Below are 25,889 nucleotides of genomic sequence, written 5' to 3'. Positions count from 1 at the left end.
TCCTTCTCTGGATGCAGCTAACAGACTCCTCCAGGTCCTGAACCCTGTTCCATGATGGCCTCACAGGTACCCACCTCAGCCACTCTAGCCCTCTGAGAAGGGAGATCAGTGAATGCTCCAAGGAACTTCTTAGAGTCTGTGCTAGGTTAGAATCCTCCTGCTTCTGGAGAGGAAATGCCGGCACATCCTGTCGCCTCCCTTGTTTGCAGTTGTGAAAAGGGACGTTAACAGAGGCATGTGAAGATTAAGTAATAGTATGCATGTGAGTGCCTAGGAGAGTGCCTGACACAGAACAAGCACTCAGTAAGTGAAGTGCCTACTATTATTACTGTCCAGTTACCTCATTTCACTGAGCTCAGGGAGAAATGTGGACTGGCTGCGACTCCCAGCTTATGGGAAGCACAGGTGGGACTCGGATCTGGGATTCCCAACTTCAAGCCCAGGGCTCTGGCTTCTCCCCTGCTGTTTTCCACCTCAGACTCCAAGGTTTTGATTCCTAAGTTGTTCATCTGCATCCAGCTGATGCAGGGCATCAGTAACAAACATACCTTCCTGAGCTGCCAGAGGCCACTGCAGAGGCTGAGATACTAGCACCAAGTGTCCTGAATGGAAATTCCCCAAGACACCTTTGGGCCCAGGGCTTGTGTTCAAACAAAGAAATGCTTATGTCCAGACATCTTCACAGATCAGCAGCAAGGATGTGACTCGAGAGCACTTAGCATCAGTGTCAGAAAACATGGGGATTGATGACCCTGTGTGACTGGGGTGAATGCCAGGGAGAACAAGCAGACTCTGAGTTGGCCAACAATGCTTCCTGTGCACATTTTGTGCAGTGGGCCCCAGCTTAGATTCAGCAGGGCATTAAGATAACATGATGCTAGTTACCATGTACACAGAGCCCCTCAGTATTCAGAGCACTCTCACATGGATGGGTGAACCTGATTTCCATGACAGCAGTACAAAGGGATGGGCCCGGGGTTTAGGAATGTTTTCCCCCACTCTGGAGATGAAGTTGAGGCCCTGGGAGGTAAGAAGCAATGTAGCTTAGGTCACACAGCCCTGGATCTCCTGACTCATCACCAGACCTCGTGCCAACACAGAGAGGTGGGAAAGCCAAGTTCAACCAAGAAATAGAAATTTACCCAAAGAAACTTGCAAGTCAACATGGAGGACATTATACAAACTGATAGGATCTGCAGTGAAGTTGCTGAGAACTACAACTGGTCTTATCCAGTCCTGTCATTCTGGGGCTGGTTGGTTCCTCTGGACTGGACCTGTAGAAGGGTAAAAAAAGACACATAAAGGATGAGAAGTCCTCCAAATGAGAGAGGAAATGGGAACTTTTCATTGCAGGGGACTAAGGAGTAGGACAAGGGGCTCTGAGGACAAAGGACCCTCAAGCATCTCTCTTTCCATCCATCACCTGTTCACTATTCCTAGACTCTTGTAAACCCTTGGGGCAATAGATAGGGATTTTCATATGCTTATATGGGGATGGAGGCATACACAAGATCCTCTCCTTCTGAACAAGGAGTAATCATACAGGTTGCTGGGCAATTAAAAGAGTTTTCTCATAAGTAGGCACAGATGATCCACTACCACAGTGACACCTGGAGATGTGCGCACATGGCCAAGTAGCTCAGTCCTCTCATGCCTCCCAAGTCTTTCCAGACTGCAAGAACCATGGGAAGCAGAACTGCTTAATTAAGGAACATGAAGTTCCTTTCCTTCCAGAGACCACTGGTTCTGATTCTGGCCCAAGATGTTGAGAGATCCTGTGATGGCCTGTGATGGAACCAGAGTTAGGTTCCAACATGGCAAACTTCATCTCTTTAGTGCTTCTTATGGAATGTGTCTACTGGTGACAAATTTTCTGACTTTTTTATTGAGAATGTCTTAATTTATTTTGAAAGATGTTTTTGCTGGGTATAGAATCATAGGTTGGCCAGTTCTTTCTCTTTGAGCACTTTGGGAAAATGTTATTCCATTGCATTCTGGTTTTTTTGTTCTTTGTCACAAAGTCTATCATCAATTTGTATTGTATTTCTCTGAATGTCTTTTTTCCTCTAATGCCTTTAAAGTTTTCTCTTTAACTCTGATTTTCAGTGGTTTGACTATGATGTGCCTAGCTGTGATTTTCTTTGTATTTTTTTCTGTGTTTTGTTGAGCTTGTTGAAAATGTGGTTTGATATCTTTCATCTTTTTAGGAAAATTTCTGCCATTATTCAAATTCTAACTGTGTCCCATTCTCTTTCTCCTCTTCTTCTGGGACCACTTTTATTACACATTTGTTAGGCTTTTTTTTACTTTTCCCCACATCTTCCTCATATTCTTTTCTGTTTTTTTTCCCCTTTCCTTTCAATTTTAGTCCATGCACATTTACTGTAATTATTGATGTGGTTGGATTTCCATCTGCCATTTTGCTACTTGTTTTCTATTTATCTTTTTTGTTCTCTGTTCCTCCTTTACTGCCATTTTTTTGTGTTAAAAAATTATGTTTTAGTGTACCATTTTAATTCCTCTATTGATTTTTAACATTGTAGTATACTGAGTTACTTAGTGGATCCTCTAGGGATTACATTATCCACTTTAATTTATAACACCTTATTCAGAATAATATTAACTTTATTCCATTAAAATATAAAAACTGTCTCCCAATATATTTTCTTTTCTCTCTCTTCCTGTGTGCTATTATCATCACATATATTATATCTACATATGTTATAAGCCAAAGCATACAGTGTTATAATTATTGGCTTATGCAAACTTATGAATTTTAAGAAACTTAAGAGTAGAAATTAGAAAAAGATATATTTATGCAGTCTTTTAAGTTTATCCATACATTTAAAATTTCTGGCACCTTTCATTTTCTCCTGTGGATTTGAAGTATTTCCTTTCACCTTGAAGACTTCCTTTAGTATTTCTTGTAAGGCAGGTCTGCTAGCAATAAATTCTGTTTTTGTTTATCTGTAAATGTCTTTATCTTCATTTTTGAAGGATTATTTTTTTTTATTTTTATACTTGATTTATATGTGGATACCACATTTCTCCCTTAGTTATTTATTTATTTTTTAATGAAATGCTGAAGTGGTAGGTAGATGCAAGATAAAGGTAGAAAACCTAATTTAGTGCTGTAAGAGGGCAAATGTAGATGATCAGGTGTGTGCCTGTAGACTATGTGTTAATCCAAGCTAGACAAGGGCAACAAAACATCCACGTATGCGGAAGATTTCTCTCAGAACAGGGGGGGTGAGGTTCTAAGCCTCACCTCTGTTGATCCCCAATTTCTCACCTGATGGCCCCCCTGCGACTGTGCCTGTCTTAGGTTGTTCCTCCCTTGAGGAATCTTACCCGTCTCTGGCTAACCAGCCGTTTGAAGGATTATTTTTGCTAGATAAAGAATTCCTGGTTGATTTTTTTTTTCTTTCAGCACCTTGAGGATGCCATTCCACTGCTTCCCAGCCTCCATTATTTTTATGAGAAGTCAGATGTTACTCATATGGCTTCACATATGTGATATGTCACTTTCCTTTTGCTATTTTCAAGATTTTTATCTTTGTCTTTGTATTTCAACTATTTGACTGTGATGTGTAAAGGTGTGGATATCTCCATATTTCTATATTTGGGATTCTTTAAGCTTCTTGGATCTGTAGATTTATGTTTTTCATCAGATTTGGGGATTGGGGGCTATTATTTCTTCAAATGTTTGTGAGCTCCTCTCTCTCTCTCTTATTCTTCTGGGACTCTCATCACATGTATGTTGGTATGTTTAATATTGGTACACAGGCATCTGAGACTCCTTTAATCTTTCTTCCATGTTTTTTCTCTCTGTTCTTCAGATTGATAATTTCTATTGCTCTGTCTTCAAGTTCACTGATTCTATCTTCTGCCAGCTCAAATATCCTATTGAGTCCCTCTAATCAATTTCTTTATTTCAGTTATGTCACTTTTCAGCTCCAAAATTTCCATTTGGTTTTCAAAAAATATTTTCTACCATTTCATTGAGATTCTCCATCAACTAAATCATTTGTCATACTTTCCTTGAAGTCTTTAAATATGGTTTTCCTTCATTCTTTTAATATATTTATAATAGTTGCTTTGAAGTTATTATCTGCTAAATCCAGTATCTAGTGATTCAGTTTCTATTGACTACTTCTTTTCCTGAGAATGAGTCACTCTTGGCATGTCTTTCATTGAATACTTTTCATTGGATACTAGGTCAGGCAAATGTGCAAGTCTATGTGGCAGATGGTGTCAGCTTCTTCTGCAGGTTACCTGTGCTGTCAGAGATAGAGGCAGTGAGAGACAGATGTGGGTTCCAGTTTGTTCTTCCTTTATCTCACTTCATGTCCAGCCTTTCTTCCTATCTTATCATCCTGCTGACCTACAGCAACTTCAGGCATATGTAGAGGCAATAGCCTTTCATAAACTTCTACCCCAGCTACCACAATTGTGTAAGGTCTCATTGTTAAAGTCATTTCATATCACTCATAGTGGTTCCCTGATCAAACCCTGATACAGGATCTCAATGCTTTGTTAAAATTTAAACATTATCTTTTCATTCATTTTGTCCATTTATTTTTCTATTTTTAAAAACATTATTTTCCTTCTTCATATGTCTAGTCACTTTTTTTTCCACATTGGAAATCGTGAATGATATGTTATAGAGGTTCTGGATTAATTTATTTCCCTGTAGAAATTGAATTTTGTTTTGGCAGGCAATTGAACTAGCAAATCACACTAGTCCTGTCAAAGTTTGCTTTTAAACTTTACTAAGGTAGGTCTGTTTCAGTTTTTCTCTTGCTTATATAGTGTAACTCTTCTCTTAAGGCATTGTTTTAATCCTAAAGAGTGGCTTTTCTGGGACCTCAAAAGAAAGCCCACATTGTTCATCTGTGTTCATTTTGGTTGGGCCTGACGCTCAATATTTCCTCAGAGTTGTATGACCTCTGCAATCCCTGTTCAGTTCTCAGCTCCCCTAGCAGCTATTCTCTGCAAGCCTTCCTGGAGTCTCCCTCTGCTCATGCAAAGACTAAGAATTGACTAAGGACCCAAGGGATATTTTCATGTAGATTTTTGGGGCTGCTCCTTCTCTGTGGCTCCCTCACTTCCAGACCCCTACCCATCAAATAATGGCCACCTTAGCAGTCCTGACCTCCGATCTTTGTTTCCTCCATCTAGAGTGACCCCCAGTGCTGGGAGGCTTTGCTGCCTGGCATTTTAGAAAATATGTTCAGAAATAAAGATAAAATAAATGTGGGGATCATTTTGTGTGATTCCTTTCTCTCAAGGGTCATTGCCCTATGTTAATTGCTGTCCGATGCCCACATATAGTTGTTTTATCTATTTTGTCCAGATTTTATAGTTATTTTCAGTGGTAAGTCTGATGCCAGTTACTCCACCAGGATTGGAACCTTCATTTCCTGCATTCAAGGGGGCTAAGAGATAATGGCACTTGTATGGCTAAAAGCACAGTTGTATTAAAACTCACCCATGTTCCTGCTTGTTCTCTGAATGTGTCTTTATGATATACAATGAAGTCTTTCTCTGTAATAACAATAGAAATTACAGCCCTTATTGAGTACCTCAAATGGGCAAAGGATGCTCTTCTACATGCTTTGCATGTACTAATTTATTTTACCCTCAACCTCACTCTATACATAGGTACTATAATTCCCGTTTTATAGATGCCGAAACTAAGTAATGTCGAGGCTGTTACTTGCCCATGATCATACAGCTAACAAATGGAAAAAGCAGGATTTGAACCCTTGCAGTCTAACTGCAAAGCCAGCACTATTAACCACTACACTGTCATTTAAAAACAATCTAAATTTTAAAATAATTTTGTTATAAATATAAATTACAAGAAAATCAATGTATCAGCAGAGCCTTAAAAACTGCAGCTTTCCTCCTAGGCTACATTTGGATATGCAGTTTTTCAGTTTCATTCATTTCTGATGATGAAGTTCCCCCTTTTCCAGTCCTTTTGCCTCTATCTCAGTCCAGGCCACACTTACCTTTCACCCAAACTCTTCTCTGTCCTCATCATGGGTTTCCCTGCCTCTGGGTTTGTTTTCTAAGCAGCAGGACAGAAATGAAAGGCAGGAATCTAGGCTGAGAAGTGCTGGTGAGGACTGGGGCCAAGAAAAACCAGTCCAGCCATTGGGTTAGAGGGTGGAGCTACTGGAGATGGTGAGGAGAACAGCAGAACACACAGCTGGAGCCCTCAGCTGGGGACTGAACCTTTAGGAGAAAGCTCCCAGCATGAAGACTGGCAAGGAGCAAGCAGACATCAGGCAAGGCAGGGGCCCCAAGAAGCCGACATGGCCGGGGCAGGAGGTGGATCGGGGTGGGGCAGGGGTTGTAGGGCACACCAGCCATCTCTCTGTGGCACTGCCTTTGGAGTGAATTCAAACCCCAGATCTTGGCCTCATCTCTTAGGCCTCAATTTCTCCACCTGTAGGTCCATTTGAACCAACTTTGGCTTCATGGAACTGAAAATCTAAGTAATGATGACTTAAATGAGACAGGGGTTTTGTTTTCTAAAGCAATAAGAAATCCAGAAGCAGGTAGGCATTAGTTTGGCAGCTGGAGTCATCAGAATCCTTAAGCGTGTATCCTTCTTTCATGGTCCTAAGCACACTCATCATAACCCCAGATAATTCCAGAACCCACAATTCCAAAACAGAGTGGGGATAAAGGAGTGGGGTAAAAAGGCATGTCAGTTGAGTCTGTTCCACTCTCTTTAAGACGGTTTTCTAGGAGCCCCACCCAGTGACTTCTGCTTATATCTAACTGGCCCAACCCAATAGACCAAGATAGTCACAGGTAATACCCATACCTTCAGGAAGTTTACACTCTACTGGGAGAACAGGAACGAAGAAATGAACACACAAGTAAATATTTAAGTTTACACTGCCAAGCAGGAAAGGGATGGGAACCAGGTGGAGACTAACAAGGGAAAGGAGGTCAGGAAAGTGACATTTAAGATGAGACCCGAAGGACAAGTAGGCTTTAATTAGCTGGGTGAAAAGGTGGGGGAGGCAGAGGAAGGACACACCTGGCTCAGGGAAGAGCATGCACAGAGATCTGGGGATGAGAGCTTCCGGGACTCACTCAGGTAGGGGCTGAGGTCATGTGAGCAAGGGAGAGGAGGGGCCCAGCCATACGGGCCTAGAGGGGCAGGGCAGCGTTGGATTAAATCTAGGCTATGGAGCTGGACTGCTTGGGTTCAAATTCTGGGGCTGTGTTTATTAGCTGTGTGCCCTTAAGCAAAACATTAACCACTCTGTGCTTCAATTTCTTCCTCTTATGGAAATCCTTACCCTACTGGGAGCTGTGAGGAATGAAGGAGATGAGTGGTGTTGAGGTGCATGGTACACAGTAAGTGCTCAGTAGATGTCAGCTGCTCTTATGGACTTTGTTAAAGATTTTGGTCTTTGTTCTACAAATAACAGGGAATGCATTGATCAGGACTCTATTGGTTGCAAGAGACAGCAACCTAACTCACGTTGGCTTAAGCAACCATAGGAGGATTTATTGGCTCATATAACTGAAAGATACAGGTTTAGATTTGTCATCAGGCACAGCTGGGTCCAGGCATATAGCTTTGCCAACTGGATTTGGTCTCTTTCTCTCCACCATTTTCTCTGCTTTCTTGTAACTACATTCTCAGGCTTGCTGTCCCCAAATGGTGGCAGAGTGGGCACTTAGCTACCACAGGGAAAGAGAGTGCCTCTCTCCTGCTTGTCCCAGAGCCAATCACTATGGCAGCGGAGGGGTTGGGTGAAGGGGGGAAAGAGGAATTGGTACTGATCAATCAGTTATATCCCCACACCTCCAAAATCACTGGCCTGAGGCTGGCAGGGGCAGGGGGTTCTACAAAGGAAATTGGGGTGTTGTTATCAGATCAGGGAGAGGACTGCCAGCTGGCAAACACAACCAGTGTTGAGTCAGGAGCCACTGAAGGTTTTAAGCAAGGGAAGGAACAGGGCTGATGTTCATCTTGTGATGCACAGTCTGGCTGCTGTATGGAGAAGAGACAGGATGAAGACAGTGGGGGTGGGGAGAGGCATCAGGGATTGAGGTCAGGTGTCCAGGGGAGGGGACAGTGGTACAGCCAGGCTGGTGGCAGTGGAGCAGACATGGATGAGAAAGAGGCACCATGTCAGGGCTTGGTGATAGACTGGGAAGGAGTGGGGACAAGAGGATTGCAGGCAAAAAGCCAGGGATTGGGCCTGAGTAGCTGAGACAGGGAGTTTAAAGGAGAGGCAGATTTGGGGGAAGAGGAAGAGTTGGGCTTTGGATGTGCTGTGCTTGAAGAACCATTGGGCATCCACAGGGAGGACTCCTAGATGCATTTTGTAGGATGTGTAATTCCACTCCTGGGCATTCTTGGCTGGTTATTATGAAATGGAAAAAAGATAAATACATTGGATAGTGCTTGCTCTGCCCAGTAGAACACACTGGAACAAAGGTAGCCCACCCACCAGGAACAACTTGCTGAGCAGTTTGCAGGGAATGCATCCCTGGAACAGCATGCATCCAGTCCAATCCCTCCCTTGAAAGTCCAAAGACCTTTTGAAATCCTTGGACAGCTAGGTGTTCAGGAGCAGTAGGCTCAGGACATTCAATAAATGTTCACTAGACTGACAGGGTTCCAGCCCACAGGAACTGACAGTGCAGAGAAGTGTGGAGAGAAATGCGGAGCACGGGATAACATGGAAGCTGTCTGGGCACACCACCAGAACACAGCATGTTCAATGGCATGGCCCAGGTAGCAGAGGCCATGGGGGTTCAGACAACAAGGGGGTTAGTGGAGGGCTGGCACAATCTGGGGTGGTTTCCTGGAGGAATTAACATCATCAACATTCCAGGCAAAAAAAAAAAGACCATGACCTCAGGTGTGGGGAACAAGGCTAAGTTTGAAGGATGCTCCACCCCACCCCAAAATAGCTGGGTCTCTGAAAACTTTCTAAATTAGACCAGGACACCAGCGCCTCACAGTCACCCAGAGGTCTTCAAGTGAGGGCTCAGGGGTGCCAGCCCTCCTCTATCATCTGAGGAAGGGCAAGCTGCTCCCTCCCAGTTGACCCTTATCTTCCCTACCTCTTTAGCAGCCTTCAGCACCCTGCCCTGCAGAGATTTCCCTGTATGTGCCCCTCCCCAAGGCAGCTTGCTGGCAGGAAGCATTGTCAATATCCAGAAAATTCCCTGCCATAAGAGGCACTTGGCGGGTTACTGGGGAGGAGGTGAATGTGTGCTGGGGCAAATGACACATTCACTTACTGGGAGGGGAGCTCAAGTGGCTGGAAGGCCTGGAGTGGGCACTTCACAGGTGTGGGGAGGGTGTATGGTTTTGGCAGTTTATCTGCCAGCTTCCTTCTCCAGGTCCTTTGGAAAAAGGGGGTGTGACAGGGCCATCCGTCCAGCCTCAGTGGACCTGGGTTGGCCCCAGGCCTGGCAGGCCCCAGAACAAGCAGGGGAGTCAACTTCCCATCCATTAGGCGCATGGCCCAGGCTGCTAATGCCGAGCGGACATTCTGCTCTCAGCCCCAGTATCCACTTAGGCATCGTTAATATTTTACACTGCACAGCCAGGGGATCGATGTCTCCTTTATAGCTCAGTGTTTATGGACAGTCACTGAAGCTTTCACAGGGAAGATGTGCAGGAGTACCAGGGGAAACTGAGGCAGGGGAGGAGGGCTGGGGCAGCCTCTGGAGGACCCTAGAGTTGGCTTCCTTTACTTGCTCAGCCCTCTGCCTCCCCTCTGTCTCCTGCCTGACACCCTGCATACACCTGGCTCTGAGAACAGTTCTTAAGGGGCCATCAGAGCCTGACATGGGCCAGCCCTTGTCATGTTCAACCTTCTACAAGTCCCTGGAGAAGATGGATTATCATCTCCATTTTATTTGATGAAGAAACAGGCTTACAGAGACAATGTACTACTAGGCTCTTAATCAGGCCATTGACTGAGGATTGGTGGTAACTAGCTGGGACAACAGGCTGGTAACAGGCTAGCTTTTGCTCAATACTTAAGTGTGAATCAGATTGCAGAGCCCTCCTGAGCCTTTCTAGACTTCCACACTTTAGCGGCTCGGATGCTTCAACAGAGCCCTGTACTCTGGCTATCATTAGCAGTGGATACTCACCACATCCCCATTTAAATGGAATTGAAAGCTGTGCATTTATAGGTCTTTAAAAATATCTCCAATAACTCAGACTTTTAACCAGGTGTGTTAAATGGTGAGGTTGAACTTATGGGCCAGAAGGACCGCTGCAGCCTCTCTCCCGTTTCCATGGGAAGCAGTATGCTGTCCCTTGGACCGCATCTGCTCTGGGACCCAGCAAGCTTGGGCTGTCGCTGTGCCCCTATCTGTAATTCACCGTCTAGATCTCGGTTTCCTCACCTGTAAAATGGAGGAACAGAAAAGCCCTCTGGAGGACCCTTAAGGATTACGAGTAAACCTAGAGGCTCCAGAACGGCCCTCAGCGGCGCGTGCTGTGGTTTCCACCCCACCCTCGCACATAGCTCTGCGCCTCCTCGCGCGCAGAAAACGCTCGGTATTTGTGGCATGAATGTCTGCGGGGGTAGCAGTGGTTCCATAAATGGAGGCTAACATTGTTCAGGCCCTAAGTCCAAACAGGCTTGGAGCTGGGCTGTATTTCCCTCTTTAAGACGCTGGAAGGGCTGAAGAACTTAGTGTTCCCGCCCTCTGAGTAGGGGGCTGGTGGGACCCGAGCGGCGCGCAGCGCCCGCTGGAGGGCAGCAGAGAGTCACGACTCCCGCCCTCGAATCGCGGAGTTTGGGGGCTTTGGAACCGCCCGGACCCCGCCCTGCCACGCCCCTTCCTCGCCCCTTCTTATTCCTTCCCGGGAAAGGCTTTCCTTTCTACGCTGAATTAGCCCTCCCTCGCAGTGCCCGTCCGCAGCGCTTGGCCTCCGCTTAGCTCTTTCCCACAGCCGGAAAGGCAGGCAACATCCCCTCTTCAGGGAGGAAGCTGCAAGTGCTCAACCCGACCAAGGTCATGCAGCAAAGTCAGGTCTTGAACTCAGCTCCGTAGTCTAATGCCAAAGCTCACGCTCCCTCCCAAAGCCTCGAGCGCACGCGTGTTTCCAGAACTGGAAAACTTTGGATATCAACTTCTCCATTTTCAGCGGGGCCAGACCAGGGGCCAAGTTCAATCACCTGCCGAGGCCTTATGGTTGTGGGAAATACCCAGGGTGAGAGGGCTTTCCGATCCTGTGGAGGCTAGCTTCGCGAAGGCGGGCCGGGCAGGGATAGGCGGTGGCCAGGCTCAGGACCACCCCTCCAGGGCAATGGAGCCCCGACTCCGCGCAGAGTGATGCCGCAGCTCCCTTCCCCTCGGGTCCCCGGCCCCCTCCCCAGCACTCGGCCCCCACCTTGCACGGGCGGTTCGGTGAAACCCTGGACTCGCACCACCTCCGGGGAGCTGGCCGGGTAGCAGCGGCTGGGCGCCAGACTCCGTCCGGGGGCTGGACCGTGCGGGGCGGGGCCGCCTCTCTCCTCCCCTTCCTGGGCTCGCGCGGGGGGGCCCGCCCGGGACGCCTCCGCGGGTGGTCGCCGCGCCTAGGCCAATGAGCGCACGGGGAGTTGCGATGGAGGCTGGGGCGGCCGGGAACGCCGGGGACCCCCGCCGCCGCTGCGCCCCCGCGCCCCCGCGCCAGCGGGGCTGGAGAGGGGGCGAAAGAGGCGCTGAGCCCGCGCCGGACATGGAGGCGCCTCTGGCCCAAGCCGGCCGCCCGAGCTGCCCTCCTCGTCGCCGCACCTCGAAGTTTGCGGGCTGACTCGGAAAGTTGCGCTTGGGCTTGGCCTCCGCGCCGCGTCCCGCTCCGGGCCTGCCCAGCTCGCCGCCGCCACCCTCCGCCGGTCCCCGGGCCCGCCGACAGCCGCAGCCCCGCCTGCCGGGGGCATGTGAGCCGCTGCCTCCCCAAGAGGCCGGGCGGGCTGCACGGCCCGGCGCCTCCCGAGGCAGCGCGCGGGCGAGGGGCACGCCCCGGCCCCAGGCAGCCCGGCCGCCATGGGCATCCAGGGCATGGAGCTGTGCGCTATGGCCGTGGTCGTGCTGCTGTTCATCGCCGTCCTCAAGCAGTTCGGCATCCTGGAGCCTATGTCCATGGAAGGTAACTCGGAGCCACCCTTCTCTCCAGTGCCCTTCGCCGGGGGCCAACGGTCTGTGGGGAGGAAGCAGCACCCGCGCTCCAGGACGCGGGGACGCGGGTCCGGCGGGAAGCCCCGGCCACATGGGCCACCGCCCCCTCCCGGCTCCCAGTGCTCCAAGGGCAGAAAGGGCGGGGACCCCAAGGAGCCCCAGAGGGGATGGAGCAGCAGCCCCAGGAAGGGGGTGGGCGTGAGCTAGGAACCAGTGACACCTGGAGCCAGCATCCCCCGCCGTCCGGGCCCTCCCTTCGGAGCCACCCCCAGGGAGCACAGCCGGCTTGGGCCGCCCGGTGGCAGGAGGTGGTTCAGGGTGAAGATGACAGGGAGGACCCTCAGCCCAGGGCACCTGGTGGGAGCGAGTGACATGAAACCTCTGCCACATGGTAGAGTTGCCTTTTTCGTCCCCCACACGACATCCAGTTCCCCCTCCCCAGGGAAGGTTCAAGCCCACGGGATCAGTAACCAAATCCTCAGGCGCCACATTTCTGTCCCAATAAAATATTAACCGAGGAGACAGACCTACACTTAAATCAGACAGCACAGCCTGTCTGGGATGGCCTTCCTGTCCTTGGAGCTGCTCCCCAGCCCTTAGTACCTCCCTAAGACTTCCGGGCAGGTTAGGGAGGAGCCCCTCTGGGGCACACCCATCCTGAAGGGGACCTCGTCCCTCCAGGGCTGTAAGTTCTCCTCCCTGCCCAGGCCCTGAAAGGCAGTTGCGGACCCCTACCTCTGGACAGTGGGAATGGGCCAGCCTGCCCTGTTCGGGTCACCCATGCTGCCCTCTCAGAGGAGGATGGGCATCTTGCCTGCCTCAGCACTCTGCTGACCTTGCCAAGCCCCAGCTCCTGGAACTGAGACCCAGAGGCTCACAGAGGAGGAACCTGCCCTTGCCTCTGAACTGCCCTGCAGCCCCTCTGGCCTGCAGGTGTGCCCCAGACCCCTGCCAAGGGCTGCTGAGGGCAGGAAGGGGCCCAGGGCCCAGAAGCCCTCCCTCTGTTCTGTCTTCAGAGCACAGGACTGACTCTTTACCTGAAGTCTATGGCCATGTGCCCCTAAGACCCCATTGGGTCCCATCATGCCTTCTCTAGGTGAGTTCATGAGGCCCAGAGAGAAGCGACTTGCTCAGGGCAGTTCTGAGAGGTGCCACCTTTATATTCACTTGGGCTGTAGATTTTACTTGGAGAGGAAAGTTGCCGAAGCTGGGCCTGCTTTGGCTAGATGCTGACCCTGGCAGGCGGCATCTATGACAGGGGACTTAGTGGGAAAAGCAGTGCTTGGGATGAGGTTGAGTGTGGGGAATGGGCATCCTGCACTGCTGTGCTTGAGGACCTAGGCCTCCTGCAGGGCGCTAGCTGTGTATCTGCTTTATCCTATCCTTTCCCCAACTGGAGTCTTTGTGGATGTGGGGGTGGCTGATGCTCCGGGAAGCCAGGGGCCCTACATAGCTCTTCCCTGTTTCCTGGCCCACCTGGGGCCACCAGGGCCCAGGAGCACCAGCCAGCTTTACTCTACTTTGTGTGGAGTACTATAAACCTTCCTGAGCCTGACTCGCTCACAGGGCTAGTCTGGAATTTGCCTCTGTGATTTCTAAGGAGAAGGTATTTCTTTACAAGGTGGATAGCATGCATAAGACTATAAATGTTTTTATTCAGCCTGCTGAAAAACGTACTTCAGACTCTAATGAGTTTCTCTTTGCTGGTGTATTTGCTCACTTGTGTCCCTTGGAGTTCTGGGGTCTTGACACACTGGGAGGAGTATAGAGCCTCAGGGACAGCCCCGCCAGAGCTGGCATTTTGTCATTCACACATACTGGCTGTAAAATTTCCTTAACCTTTCTGGGCCTCACTTTCACTGTCTGTAAAGTGGGTTGTGACAGACTTGTAACTAGTCAGTGGGGCTTGAATGGCTTCCAGCACCATTCTCAGCATGTAATAACCACACAAACTTTGGGGGCCATTGGCATCACCCATAATTAGCAGTGGACTGACTCACTACTGAAAACAGAGCTGATTCATGGTTGAAAACATTCTCTCACCCAAACAGGCCTCCCCTACCTGCATCAAAAGAAGGGAGTTACAAGTTCCAGATGTTCCGTACTGATGGGAAGTGGTGTTCCTTAAGTGCCTTGAAGGGTCCTTTGGCCAGGCAGTGTCAAAAGGACTGTCAGAGGGGCTGTGGGGAGCCCAGGTCTTTCAACCAGCCTGGGTGTGAGCTGGCACTGAGGGAGAAGAGCTGGTGCCTAGCTCCCCTGTAAGCATACGAGTGAGCGATTTTATGTGTCTCTTGTCCCCTCTGAGCCGCCGTCATTCTCAGCTGCAGGAGACCTGAGTTATGATGCCCCTGGGGATTATTAGGAACTAATGGATCCAGGTTCTAGGGATGCAGCTCTCTAGAAGTAGATGCAGAATTCAAAAGGCCTTCCTTTCTCTGCCCTGGGTCCCTTGTCAGTCTCTGACTCTGGGTGAGTCTGTGGGTGAATTCCAGCCTGCTTTGGCCACCAGCTTATTGGGTGACTGGTGCAGTTAACGTCTGCAAGCCTTAATATCCTCCCTGTGGAATGAGGATAATAATTTTTTCCCCTATCCGCTTCCCAGGGGTGTGGTGAACTAAAGCACTTTGAAAACATTAAAAGTGGAACTCAAATCTCAGGGACTCATAAGGATTTAGGGGCATGTGGTGACAAGTGAGCCTGGGCTGGGAAGCCTTGGGGCTTGTTTGCAAGCCAGACCTTTTTGTCCACATCTGTGGCCCAAGGTGTGACTTTGACAGCCGCTTCTCTTAGCTCAGGTCAGATTTCCTAAATTCTAGATTAATATCTCTCAACTGAGGGCCATTTTTCTCCTCAGTGGACATTTGGTGATGTCTAGAGACATTTTTGATGGTTACAATTAGGGGAGGGCAGCGTTGGCATCCAATGGGTAGAGGCCAGGGATGCTGCGGGCCACGTGCAATGCACAGAACAGTCCCTCACCACAAAGATGTACCAGACCTGAATGTAGGAGTGAGGCTAAGAAACCCTGTTCTAGAGGGACCGCTGGCCAGGGCCTAGGACAGCTGCTTCCCAGCCCTGACATACCACTGAGATGCTGTTGTTAACTCAGGCAAGCCACTTTTCCTATCTGAGCTGTTTCCTCGTCAGTAAGATGGGTGATGGATTAGAGGCACCATCTCCTCCTGGGAACTTGCCCTGACCCCTCTGACCCCCTGCCCCTGGGGTTTAGTCGGGTGATGCTGCGCTCAAATTTTCTCTCCCCATCCCAAGCAATCTGGGCTGTCCAAGGGCAGCAGAGATTTGTGTCTATAACACTTAGGGCCCCAGAATGTCTGGCAAGCAGCAGGTGTTGAGTACGTATAAATTAGAGGCCATTGTCGGCACACACTTTTTGGGTGCCCATTGTATGTCAGGCAGCGTGAGTGCCCAGGAGCACAGGTGCTGTAGGGCTAGGCCCTCCCTTCAGGGCAACCCTGGGCAGCTACCCCCTGAGAGGGGGCCCCCTGGCTGGGGTGGAGGCGGGGAGGCTGCAGAGTGAGGGCCAGAGTGAAGAGAAGAGGGGCGTGGAGGGGAGATTGGATGGTGTCCAGAACAGAGGTATATTCGACCTGGCCCAACAGCCCTGCTCCCCTTTCAGGGAAGCAGCCCCGACCTTCTTGCAGCTGGCATCTGTGCACAGCTGCCCACAGGGTTCTGGCCTGAAGAGGTACGCTGGGGCCTGGTGGGTCCACAGCTGACTCTGGGCTTGGAGCAGGCCCAGGAGGCCACCATTACCCCTCCTGCTTTCTCTTGCTTGCCTTCCCAGGAGCACCAAGTGCTGGGGGCCCTCTGGTGCTCAGAGCATCCTGCACGTCTTTCTCCCCAGCAGGGGCTGCTGCTCTTTGTAAACTGCAGGTTCTTCAGGACTCCTGCAGCCCCTGGGCAGTTTCCAGATCTGGGATGCTGGTGACCATGACAGTAACCAGCATCTAGTGAGCATTCTCTGTGTATTAGGCACATCATGCATATCATGATGTTGTCCTCAGCAGCAGGCCCATTTTGTAGACGAGGAAACTGAGGCTCAGGGCAGCTAAGTACTTTGCCTGAGGTTATCCAGCCATGGAGTGACTGAGCCAGAGCCTTTCAAACCCTGGCATACCAATCCTGGAGGCATCTCTGAATCCACAGTGCCGAGGGGGCCATGGACATGGCCCTGCACATCCCAACCTCTTATGGTGCAGCTGTCAGGAGTCCAAAGTGTTGGCAGCTGCCTGGATCCAAATCCAAAGTGGGACAAGTCTCCCTCATAGAGCCGTTCTGAAGACTAAACAGCAGTTCCTGGCAAAGAGCGCACACTCAATGAGGGTCATCTCTTATTTCCTGCCAAAAAAGCCCTAGTCCCAGTTCCATCCAAAGGTCACACAACACTACTAGAAGTTAGTGGGAGAAGGGGTGCACTTGAGAGGCCCTCCATGGAGGCAGGCATCCTTCACAGTGTGCTCTGTAAGGGGCAGGGTGCCTGGGGCTGCGGGCAGGCCTGCTGGGTGGGCCCTGGGAAAGGGACCAGGAGAGGTGGGCTCCTCATGGATGGTTTCTGCAGGACAGGGAGGTGGGCTAGAGTCCCAGGCCTGATGCTGCTTTATGCTGGGGGGCCTGGGGGACTGGGACAAGGCCCCCACCCACCCCAAGTCAGCACCTCAGCTGTTGCAGGTCTAGACATGGCCAGTGGTTTCAAATTGACTTAGCCAAAGATTCTCAAATGAAGTTGTACTTTGAAGCCCAGTACCCCCGACTAATAGAAGGGGCACTGCTCAGATCAGGAAGGGAGTCTTGCCTCATAGGTACCCCCTTTGCCACTGGGGCTCCCCTGTGGGAGTCACCTGACCAACAGGGATGAAGTGAGGGCTGAGATCCACCAGCTGGACTCAAGAGGGATTGGAGCCAGTGAGTGTGGACAATGCTGTGGAGAAATTTGCTGCAAAGGGGAGCACAGATGGGTGCTGGCTGGCAGGGGAAGTAGGCTCAAACAGGTTTTGCAGCCTATAGGGGAGCCTCACAAAGGCATCAGGGGGTCCAGGAGGGCTTCACCAAGTTCATGCATTGGGATATGGCCCTCTCCCAGACCCGGTGCATCTTAGCTCAGTAAATTAAGGATTTGTAGTTCCCAGGCCCCTGAAGGTGGGTCCTGCACCCAGGAGCTCAGGCACCTGAACTGGGACTTTCATGCCCTGGGAGGAAAGCCCAGTTTGTAATCTGCCAGGCTCTGGGACATTCAACTTTAAAACAATTTTTTTAAGTCTCATGCTTTCACTCCTTTGATAAAATGCTTGTTTGATAGAGAGGTTAAATCTTTATTGCTGAGCCCCTGGTTATCAGTGGATACTTGGTGAGGGTGGGGGTCCGGGGTTAGCCCTGGAGAGTGGTGTAGGCACAGACAACTCATGTGTATTTTCCAAGCCACAAAACAGGAAAGATTTTGTCTACCTGTTGTATTCTGCCTGTCCAAGGATAACTGTCAGAGTTAAAAGCTTGTCTCTTGTTAGTTTAGCTCTGTAAGGGAACAGCAGGGTAGCAAGGCCATTTCAGAAACTGAGCCTAGGGAGCGGTGGAAGGGAGATGGTAGAAGCAGACCTCACAGTTTGGCTGAGCAGAGCTTCTCAGTGTGATGAGGAAAGCTGTGCAAAATGGCTGTTTAGATCCATTAATTGCCACACATCCAGTAATTGCCAATGGTGGGTGTGATGCCTCTGGCAGCTTCTAAAAGATCTGGCACATCTCCACTGAAACAAACTAAAGAGGGATGAACCTCTGGATTTCTTCTGTGGAAGAACTAGGAGAGGCCGTGGAGTGCCCTGAGAGCATGTGGGGTCCCTGCCCTGGGCTGGACTCAGTGGGAGTCAAATGAAGAAGCCGGGTTCCCTCTCCTGAGATGGCTCCAGACAGCAGCAGGATTAGGCCAGAGGACCCCTCAAGGTGTTAGCCTAATTATGCAAGGAATTAGGCTGCTTGCAGAAGGGGCAGCCAGCTGCACAGGAAGGCTCCACAGAGCCAGGAGTCGGGTAGGCACAGACAACTTGTGTGTATTTTCCAAGCCACAAAACAGGAAAGATTTTCTCTGCCTGTTGTATTCTGCCTGTCCAAGGATAACTGTCAGAGTTAAAAGCTTGTCTCTTGTTAGTTTAGCTCTGTAAGGGAACAGCAGGGTAGCAAGGCTATTTCAGAAACTGATGCTGAAATAAGATCATTACATTAGAATCAACCAGTTAATGCCCTATGGGGCAATAATAGCCAGAAACTTTGAGGGTCATATTTTCCACGGACAGAAATCATTTGCATTCCTAGCAGACACAAGGCGCTACCAGTCTTCCACAGCTGACATCAGTGTTTTTTAGTGCCTGGGCCCTGATGGCAAACAAAGAGTAAGTCCAGCAGAGTTTACACCTGTAGATGTGCTCCAGCCTGATGTTGAAAGGCCATGCAGCAGTCTTCCTGCTGGATTTTCCAGTTCTGAGTGATTGTAACCCCCTGTCTTGGTGGATGGCACCAGCACTGACCAGTTTCCCAGATCAAAAACATGGAGTCATTCCAGACTTCACCCACCCTGTCCTGGTCCCCTCAGGACTAGTGGCTGAGGACAGTGATTTCTTCCTCCTTGATATCTTCTGCCAGTCTCCCTGTGTGTTCTTGCCATCGCTTCATTTGACACCTACAGCCAGAGTGACCATTCTGGAATGGAGATCAGACAAGGCCTGCCCCTGCACTGGGCCCTTTGGTGGCTCCTGTGCCCATGTATCCCTTGGCTCGCATTCCCTGGACCCTCTGCCCGGGATGCACTCTGACCCCTGACTACCTGTCACTGGACCTGAGTCTTGGAATATCATCTCTCTCTTTGAGTCCCCCACCCACTCTGTGCCCGACAGGTGTGAGCACCAGGGAGTACTGAGGCCTGGGACGATCGGCAGGAGGAAGGCCAGACTAGAGACATTAAGATTAAAACACAGGACCATAATGCACGTACTCACCCCAGGAAACAGCTAGCTGTGAAGGGTCCTTCCCTCCCAGTGTGTGTTACAGAGCACCCATGTACAGGCGCAGTTCCAGGGCTGGAGCAGCAAGGAGCAGACGGGGGCCCTGCTGAGGTCTCCAGGAGAGACTGGTGATACATCCATGATGTTGTTCTGCTCAGGCTGCCATAACAGAACACAGACTGGGCAGCTTAAAAAATGGAAATCTATTTTCTCACAATTCTGGAGGCTAGATGTCCAAGTTCCAGGTCCCAGAAGGGTAGGTATTTGGTGGGGCCTGTCTTCCTGGCTTATAGACGGCCACCTTCTCTCTACGTCCTCACATGGCCTCTTCTTGGTGCATGCGTGTGGGGGGAGGGTAGAGAAGGGGTGTGGAGGGAGAGAGAAATCCAAAGGGGGACTGCTCCTCCTCTACTCATAAGACTACCAATCCTTACTTAGCCTCAGTTACCTCCTGCAGACCTTGTCTCCAGCTGCAGTCACAGTGGGAGTTAGGGCTTCAACATTTGCATTATTGGGGAGACATAGGTCAGTCCATAGTGCTGGTAAACAGAAAAATATATGCATATGCCAGGGAGTCCCAGCTGAGTGGAGAAGAGTAAAAAAGATGAGGGGCAGATAGGAAAGGGGGCCACTGAGGAGGCCACATTGGAGCAGGGGCCAGAAGGAAGCGTGGGTTCTGAGGAATGAGCATTCCAGCCAGAGAGAATAGCAAGTGGGAGGCTTTGAGGAGGGGTGTCCTGGTGGGTTTGGGGGACTCAAAGAGGGCCACATGGCTGAAGTGGAGGGAGCAAGGGAAAGATGTGGGAGATGAGGTCAGCATGGAGTGGGGGTACCCTCACTGGCCATGCAAGGACCTTGACTTTATACTCAGAGCCAGGCAGTTGGACAGAGGCGAGCATCAGGATGTGCTGTCAGCTGCTCCCTCCGGCACTGCTTGAAAAATACAGGGGAGCTGATGGAGCTATGGGCCTTGGGGTGGGTGACGGGGTCTGCAGGGTGCACACTGCAAGCAGAGCTGGCAGGATTTGCACACGGATGGAGGGTTGGGAGGAAGGTCTGAGCCCAGGACTTGGGCCCCAGAACCCAGCAGCATGGAGTTGCCCTCAGCTGGGCCTCAGACAGCTGTGGTGGAGCAGCTTTCCGGGGGAAGATCAGGAGCTGGATTTGGACATGTTCCATTGGAAAACCTTGTAGACATCCAAGTGCAGAGGGCAAGCAGAAGTTAGCCCACATCCCCTAACCAAGGCTTGACTTTTTAAGTCACTTTCAGATTTTGCAGGTTTAATGAGTGTAACATTTTTCCTCACTGCCCATCTATGCGTCTTCATGCCAATGATTTTGAACACCTCTGTGTGCCTATTAGCTTTGTCAGTTTCCTCCTCTGTAAATTGCCTATCCTGTGACCATTTCTCTTGGGATTGCTGTCATTTTCTTATTTTTCAAGTATCCTCTGTCTTATCCACACCAGAGGTGTGTTCTCTCTCTCATTTTCTCTTGCTCTGTGGACTCTAATTACTTTCAAACATTTTAATTAATCTTTAATCAACTTTCATAGATATATTTGATACATGACTTACAAAGAATAATATGATGAACACGAGTGAACCCATCCTCCCCCAGAACCAAGGTGTCACTAGCCTGCCTCTCCCTCTGAGTTCTGCCGCTCTCCCAAACCGTAGAGGGTACCACCAGCTAGATTTGTGCTTGTCCTTACTGGATTTTTGTCCTTATTTATAATTTTTATCTCTTAATTACCCCTATAAATATGTTACTTGGTTTTTCTTGGGTTTGAATTTTGTAAAAAACGGAATCAGCTGGTCTCCTAGGACTGGTTTTCCATCTAACAACATGTTTTTAAGACTCATCTGTATTGCTGTGTTACAGTTCATTTTTCAGTGCTGTTTAACATTTCATCTATGGATGCCTCCCAGTCTATTTATCTGCTCTATTTTCAGTGGACATTGGTGTATTCAAGCTATTGTTACTATAGTAACAACTCCAGTGACAGCCTTGTGCATGTTTCCTGGGCCTTGAATTTCTCCATCAAGCATACCTAGGGAAGGACCTAGGGTGTACAGATGTGCACATCACCAGTGGGAATATGAAGTTATTCTTCTACAAGGCTTGTAAGTTATGCATGCTCACTAGCAGGTTTGACAATTACTGTGGACCTATGTCCTCTCCAGCACTTAGCATTGGCAGCCCTCTTATTTTAGTAGTAGTATTTCCTGCCAACCTAGATGTTGCATTCTCATCCTAATTTGCATTTCCCTGTTTATTAATGGAGTTGAACCATTTTGGATGTATTTATTCAACTTCCTGGTTTCCCTTTCTGCTGATTATCTATTCTAGTCATTCTTCTTTGGGCAGGTGTCAGCTCTGCATGTTGTCGCCTCCCACTCTGTTGAGGGTCTCCGACTGGCTGCTGTGCTCCTTCTTGCGCAGAAATCCTTAACTTTGGTGTACTTGAATTCATCCATTTTTTTCCATCATGGTTTGGCCTTTGGAAATTTTAAGAAATCTTTTCCCATTCTTAGGTTAGCAAGAGATCCTTTCACATTTTGTCTTAACTCTATAGTTTGCCTTTCACATTCAGATCTTTAGTTCATCTGCAGCCCATTTTGCACGTGGTCTAAGTAAAGGGTCCAGAACGATGTGCTGGGCCAGTTTTCCTCACTACCACTTAACAATCTGACTTTCCTACCAACCTTCTGTGAAGTTCCCCCTATGCTGCCTCGGTCTCTTTTCAAGCTCTCTCGTCTATTTGTTGGTGTGTTTGTCTGTTCTTGTACCAACCACACAATTTTTATCAGTTACTATGCAAAACGTATAAGTATCTAATGGGGACAACTCTCTTTACTTTTCTTTTCTAGATTTTTATGGATTTTCTTATTCTTTCATATCCTTAGCAAAGTTATCCAGATCCTCAAAAAGTCCAACTGGATTTTTAATTGGGATTGTGTTGAATTTATAGATTATTTTGGGGGAGGAAATAACATCTTTATATTAGATCCTGTCTAAGAAGGAATATCTCATTTATTCAGACTGTCTTTCTATATAGAAGTCCTTTGAGTTTTTGTTAATACTTAGATACTTTCTGGTTTGTGTTGCTATTATGAATGTTATCTTTTTAGTATGTTTTCTAGGTGGTTATTACTGGTGCAGAAAATTGCTATTGATTTTCATAAATTAATCTTATATCTGGCAACCTTACTGAACTCTCATGTATATTGATTCTTTTGGTCCCTGTAGGGACCATATCATCTACAAATAATATCAGTTTTAACCTTTACTTCCCAATTCTTACACCATTTATTTCTTTTTTGAAATTTCCTTAGAGCATTGGCAGGGTATCACTTAGTGGTGATTGTGGCCAACCTTGGCTTGGCCCAAATTTTAAAGGGAATATGTCTGAGACCCAGGGACTCAGACATATTCCCTAATTAATCTAATATTTTCTGTAAATAAATATGTGATTTGCAAATATAAGCTGCATTAAATTAAGAAAGTTCCCTTGATCCTAGTTTGCTAAGAGTTTTTGTTCGTTTATTTTAGTTATAAATGTATATGGATGTTTATCAAATGCCTTTCCTGTATTCAGATTTTCATATGATTTTCCCTCCTTATACTCTTATAGAAAAACCTTGATCATGATGTCTTTTTAAAAATACTGTTGAATTCAGTTAGCTAATATTGTGCTTAAAGTTTTGGATTTGTGTTCAAACATGAAATGCGTATGGAATTCTTGTTTGTTTTTTCAGCTTTCTTGAGATATAATTGACATACAACATTGTGTACCACAATAAGGTTAGTTATACACCCATTATCGCATATAATTACTTTTTTATTTTTTTGTGATGGTGGTGGTGAGAAGGTTGAAGATCTATTACCTTAGCAACTTTTAAGTGTACAGTATAACATTGTTAACTATAGTCACCATGCTGTACATTAGATTCCCCAGAACTTACTCTTATAACTGGAAGCTTGTACCCTTCCACCAACGTCTCCTTATTTCCCTCACCTCCCCAGGCCTGGCAACCACCAATCTACTCTCTGTTTCTGAGTTTGGCTTTTTTTCAGATTCCACCTATAAGTGAGATCCTACGGTATTTGTCTTTTCTCTGTCTGACTCACTTCACTTAGCATAATGCCCTCCGGGCCCACCCATGTTGTTACTATAATTTTCATTCTTGTATCGCCCTTCTGTGATTTAGGAATCAAGATTACTCTGTTCATCCCTGGATTAATGATATGGAGATCCCACAGGAGTAACTTCAAGGGAGAACAGGAGAGGAGGTGAAGACAGTAAGTTAAAGGAGAGAAAAAGGCAGTAACTGAGGGGACAGTGTGGCCTAGGAAGTTTTGCTTTCTTGTTTGTTTGTTTTTTCCCATGGAAAGAAATAGCAAGTTTGGGGCTTTATTTTACTTTTCGGCCCTCAGGGTTAAGTTAGTCATGTTCATTAGTCTGTGGGACATTATCAGTCGTGACCCATTTAAAAACCCTCTTTTGTTTTGTTTATACTTTTTCCTCTTTTATTTTCCCATTGCCTTCCTTCCCTATAGGCAGTTATTCTTATTTTTACTTAACTTTTTTCTAATTTACAAATAGTACAATTACCCTTTTTTGGGGAATTAGAATTGTGTCCAGCTTCTCTGACAATTTCATAGTCAGGTAACTACTACCACAATCAAGATTTGGAACAATTCCATCACCACAAAAAATTCCCTCATCCTGCATCTTTTTTGGTTAACCTGTCCCTAGGGCCCCAGCCCTGGCAGCCACTGATATATTCTCCTTTCCTCTGATTTCTACAAAATTGTAGGATCTTTTCCAGAATGTCATGTAAGTGGAGTCATATATTCTATAGCTTCTGGAATCTGGATTCTTTCACTTAGCTAATGCATTTGAGATCCGTTTATGTTGTTGCGTATTTTAATAGTTTGTTCACTTTTACTGCTGAGTAGTATTCCACTGTGGGAATGTACCACAGTTTATCCTTTCGTCCACTGAAGGACATTTGGATTGTTTCCAGCTTTCTGTGATTGTGAATAAAGTTGTTCTCAACATTTGCCTGAAAGTTATTCTGTGACTATATTAGGTTTCATTTCATTTGGGCTAATAACCAGGGATGGATTTGCGGGTCATAGGATAAGTTGTATGTTTATAAGAAACTACCAAACTGATTTCCATAGTGGCAGTATTTCCCTAATGGCAAAAGATGGTAAATACCTTTCTATGTGCTTGTTTGCTATCTGTATGTCCTCTCTGGAGAAGTGTTTGATCAAGTCTTTTACCCATTTATTAATTTGAGTTGTTTGTTTCCTTACTGCTGAGTTTTGAGAGTTCTTCATATAATCTGGATACCCTTTGTCTGATTTGTGATTTGCAAGTATTTTCTCCCAGTCTGTAATTTACCTTCTTCAGTAACAGTATCTCCTGCAGAGCAAAAGTTTTAATTTTTTATTAAAAATACAGATTATGAAGTTTTTCTTATATGGTTCATGCTGTTGGTGTCATGTCTAAGAACTCTGCCTGAACCCAGGTCATGATTTTCTCCTGTTTTTTTTTTCTAGAAGTTAAAGTTCTTTTTTTCTTAATGAATGTCCAATTATTCCAGCACCATTTGTTGAAAAAACTATCTTCTCCCCATTTAATTGCCTTTGCACGTTTATCAAAAATCAGCTGCTTATATTTGTGTGGTTTTCTGTTTTGTACCACTGATCTGTGTCTGTGTCTCCTCCAACACCACACAGTCTTGACTATTGTAATGATACAGTAAGTCTTAAAATCAGATAGACTAACTTTTCCCACTTTATTCTTTTTCAAAATTGTTTTAGCTTTGTCTTTCCATGAAAGTTTTAAAATCAGTGTGTCTATATCTACAAAAAAATTCCAATTTTTATTGAAATTATGTTTTTAGAGATAATTGACAACTACATGATGTCAAGTGTTCCAGACATGGTATGTCTATTTAATCTTCTGTGATTTCTTTCATCAGCATTTTGTAGTTTTCAGCATACAGATTACCTGTGTGTTTTCTAAGGTTTATACTGAAATACTTCATTCGTGGAGCATGAGATTCTAAATAGTATTTTTTTTTTAATTTTGGCTTGGCTTCCAATTGTACATTGCTGGTCTATAAAAGTGTAGATGATTTTTGCATGTTTACCTTGTATCCTGTGACCTTGCTAAATAAACTCAATTATTAGAGGATTTTTTTTGTACAGTAGACCCTTGAACAATGTGGGTTTGAACTGTATGTGTCCACTTACATGGTATTTCAATAAATACTACACAGTAGTGTAAATGTATATTGTCTTCTTTATGATTTTTTCTTAGTAACACTTTCTTTTCTCTAGCTTACTCTATTGCAAGAATACTGAATATAATTCATTTTATATACCATACAATATATGTGTTAATTGACCATGTTATTGGAAAGGCTTCTGGTCAAGAGTAGCCTATTAGTAGTTTCGGGTAAGTTAAAAGTTCATACACGGGTTTTTTTACTGCACAGGAAGGGAGCGAGCCAGTGCCCTTACTCCCCACATTGCTCAAGGGTCAACTGTATATTTTGGTGATTATCTATATTGATAATCATGTCATCTGCAAATAGGGATAGTTTGGGCATTTTCTTTCTAATCTAATCTGTATGATTTTTCTTTCTTCCTTTGTTTTTTCTTTTTTCTCCTAATTGCACAGGCTAC

General features: G+C 47.2%; 1 protein-coding gene across 5 annotated transcripts in view; it reads left to right on the top strand.

Moving 5' to 3' along the window:
• KCNIP3 (potassium voltage-gated channel interacting protein 3) overlaps positions 1-25,889 on the top strand; it is a 75,935-nt gene that overhangs the window by 36,389 nt on the left and 13,657 nt on the right. Inside the window, exon 1 of one of the 5 annotated variants that reach the window (XM_036880029.2) lies at positions 10,569-12,145. The exons of 3 other annotated variants lie outside the window; for them this stretch is intronic. In XM_036880029.2, the coding sequence (XP_036735924.1) occupies positions 12,043-12,145 (103 nt within the window). In that variant the 5' untranslated portion in view covers positions 10,569-12,042. Of the gene's footprint in view, positions 1-10,568; positions 12,146-25,889 lie in introns of those variants that run through there. One more of the 5 variants, XM_036880030.2, reaches the window with a different exon arrangement.

The sequence above is a fragment of the Manis pentadactyla genome, chromosome 2, assembly GCF_030020395.1.
Source record: "Manis pentadactyla isolate mManPen7 chromosome 2, mManPen7.hap1, whole genome shotgun sequence".
Lineage (NCBI taxonomy): Eukaryota > Metazoa > Chordata > Mammalia > Pholidota > Manidae > Manis > Manis pentadactyla.
Note: the sequence above shows the minus strand (reverse complement) of the source record. Positions and strands in the feature narration are given on the sequence as shown.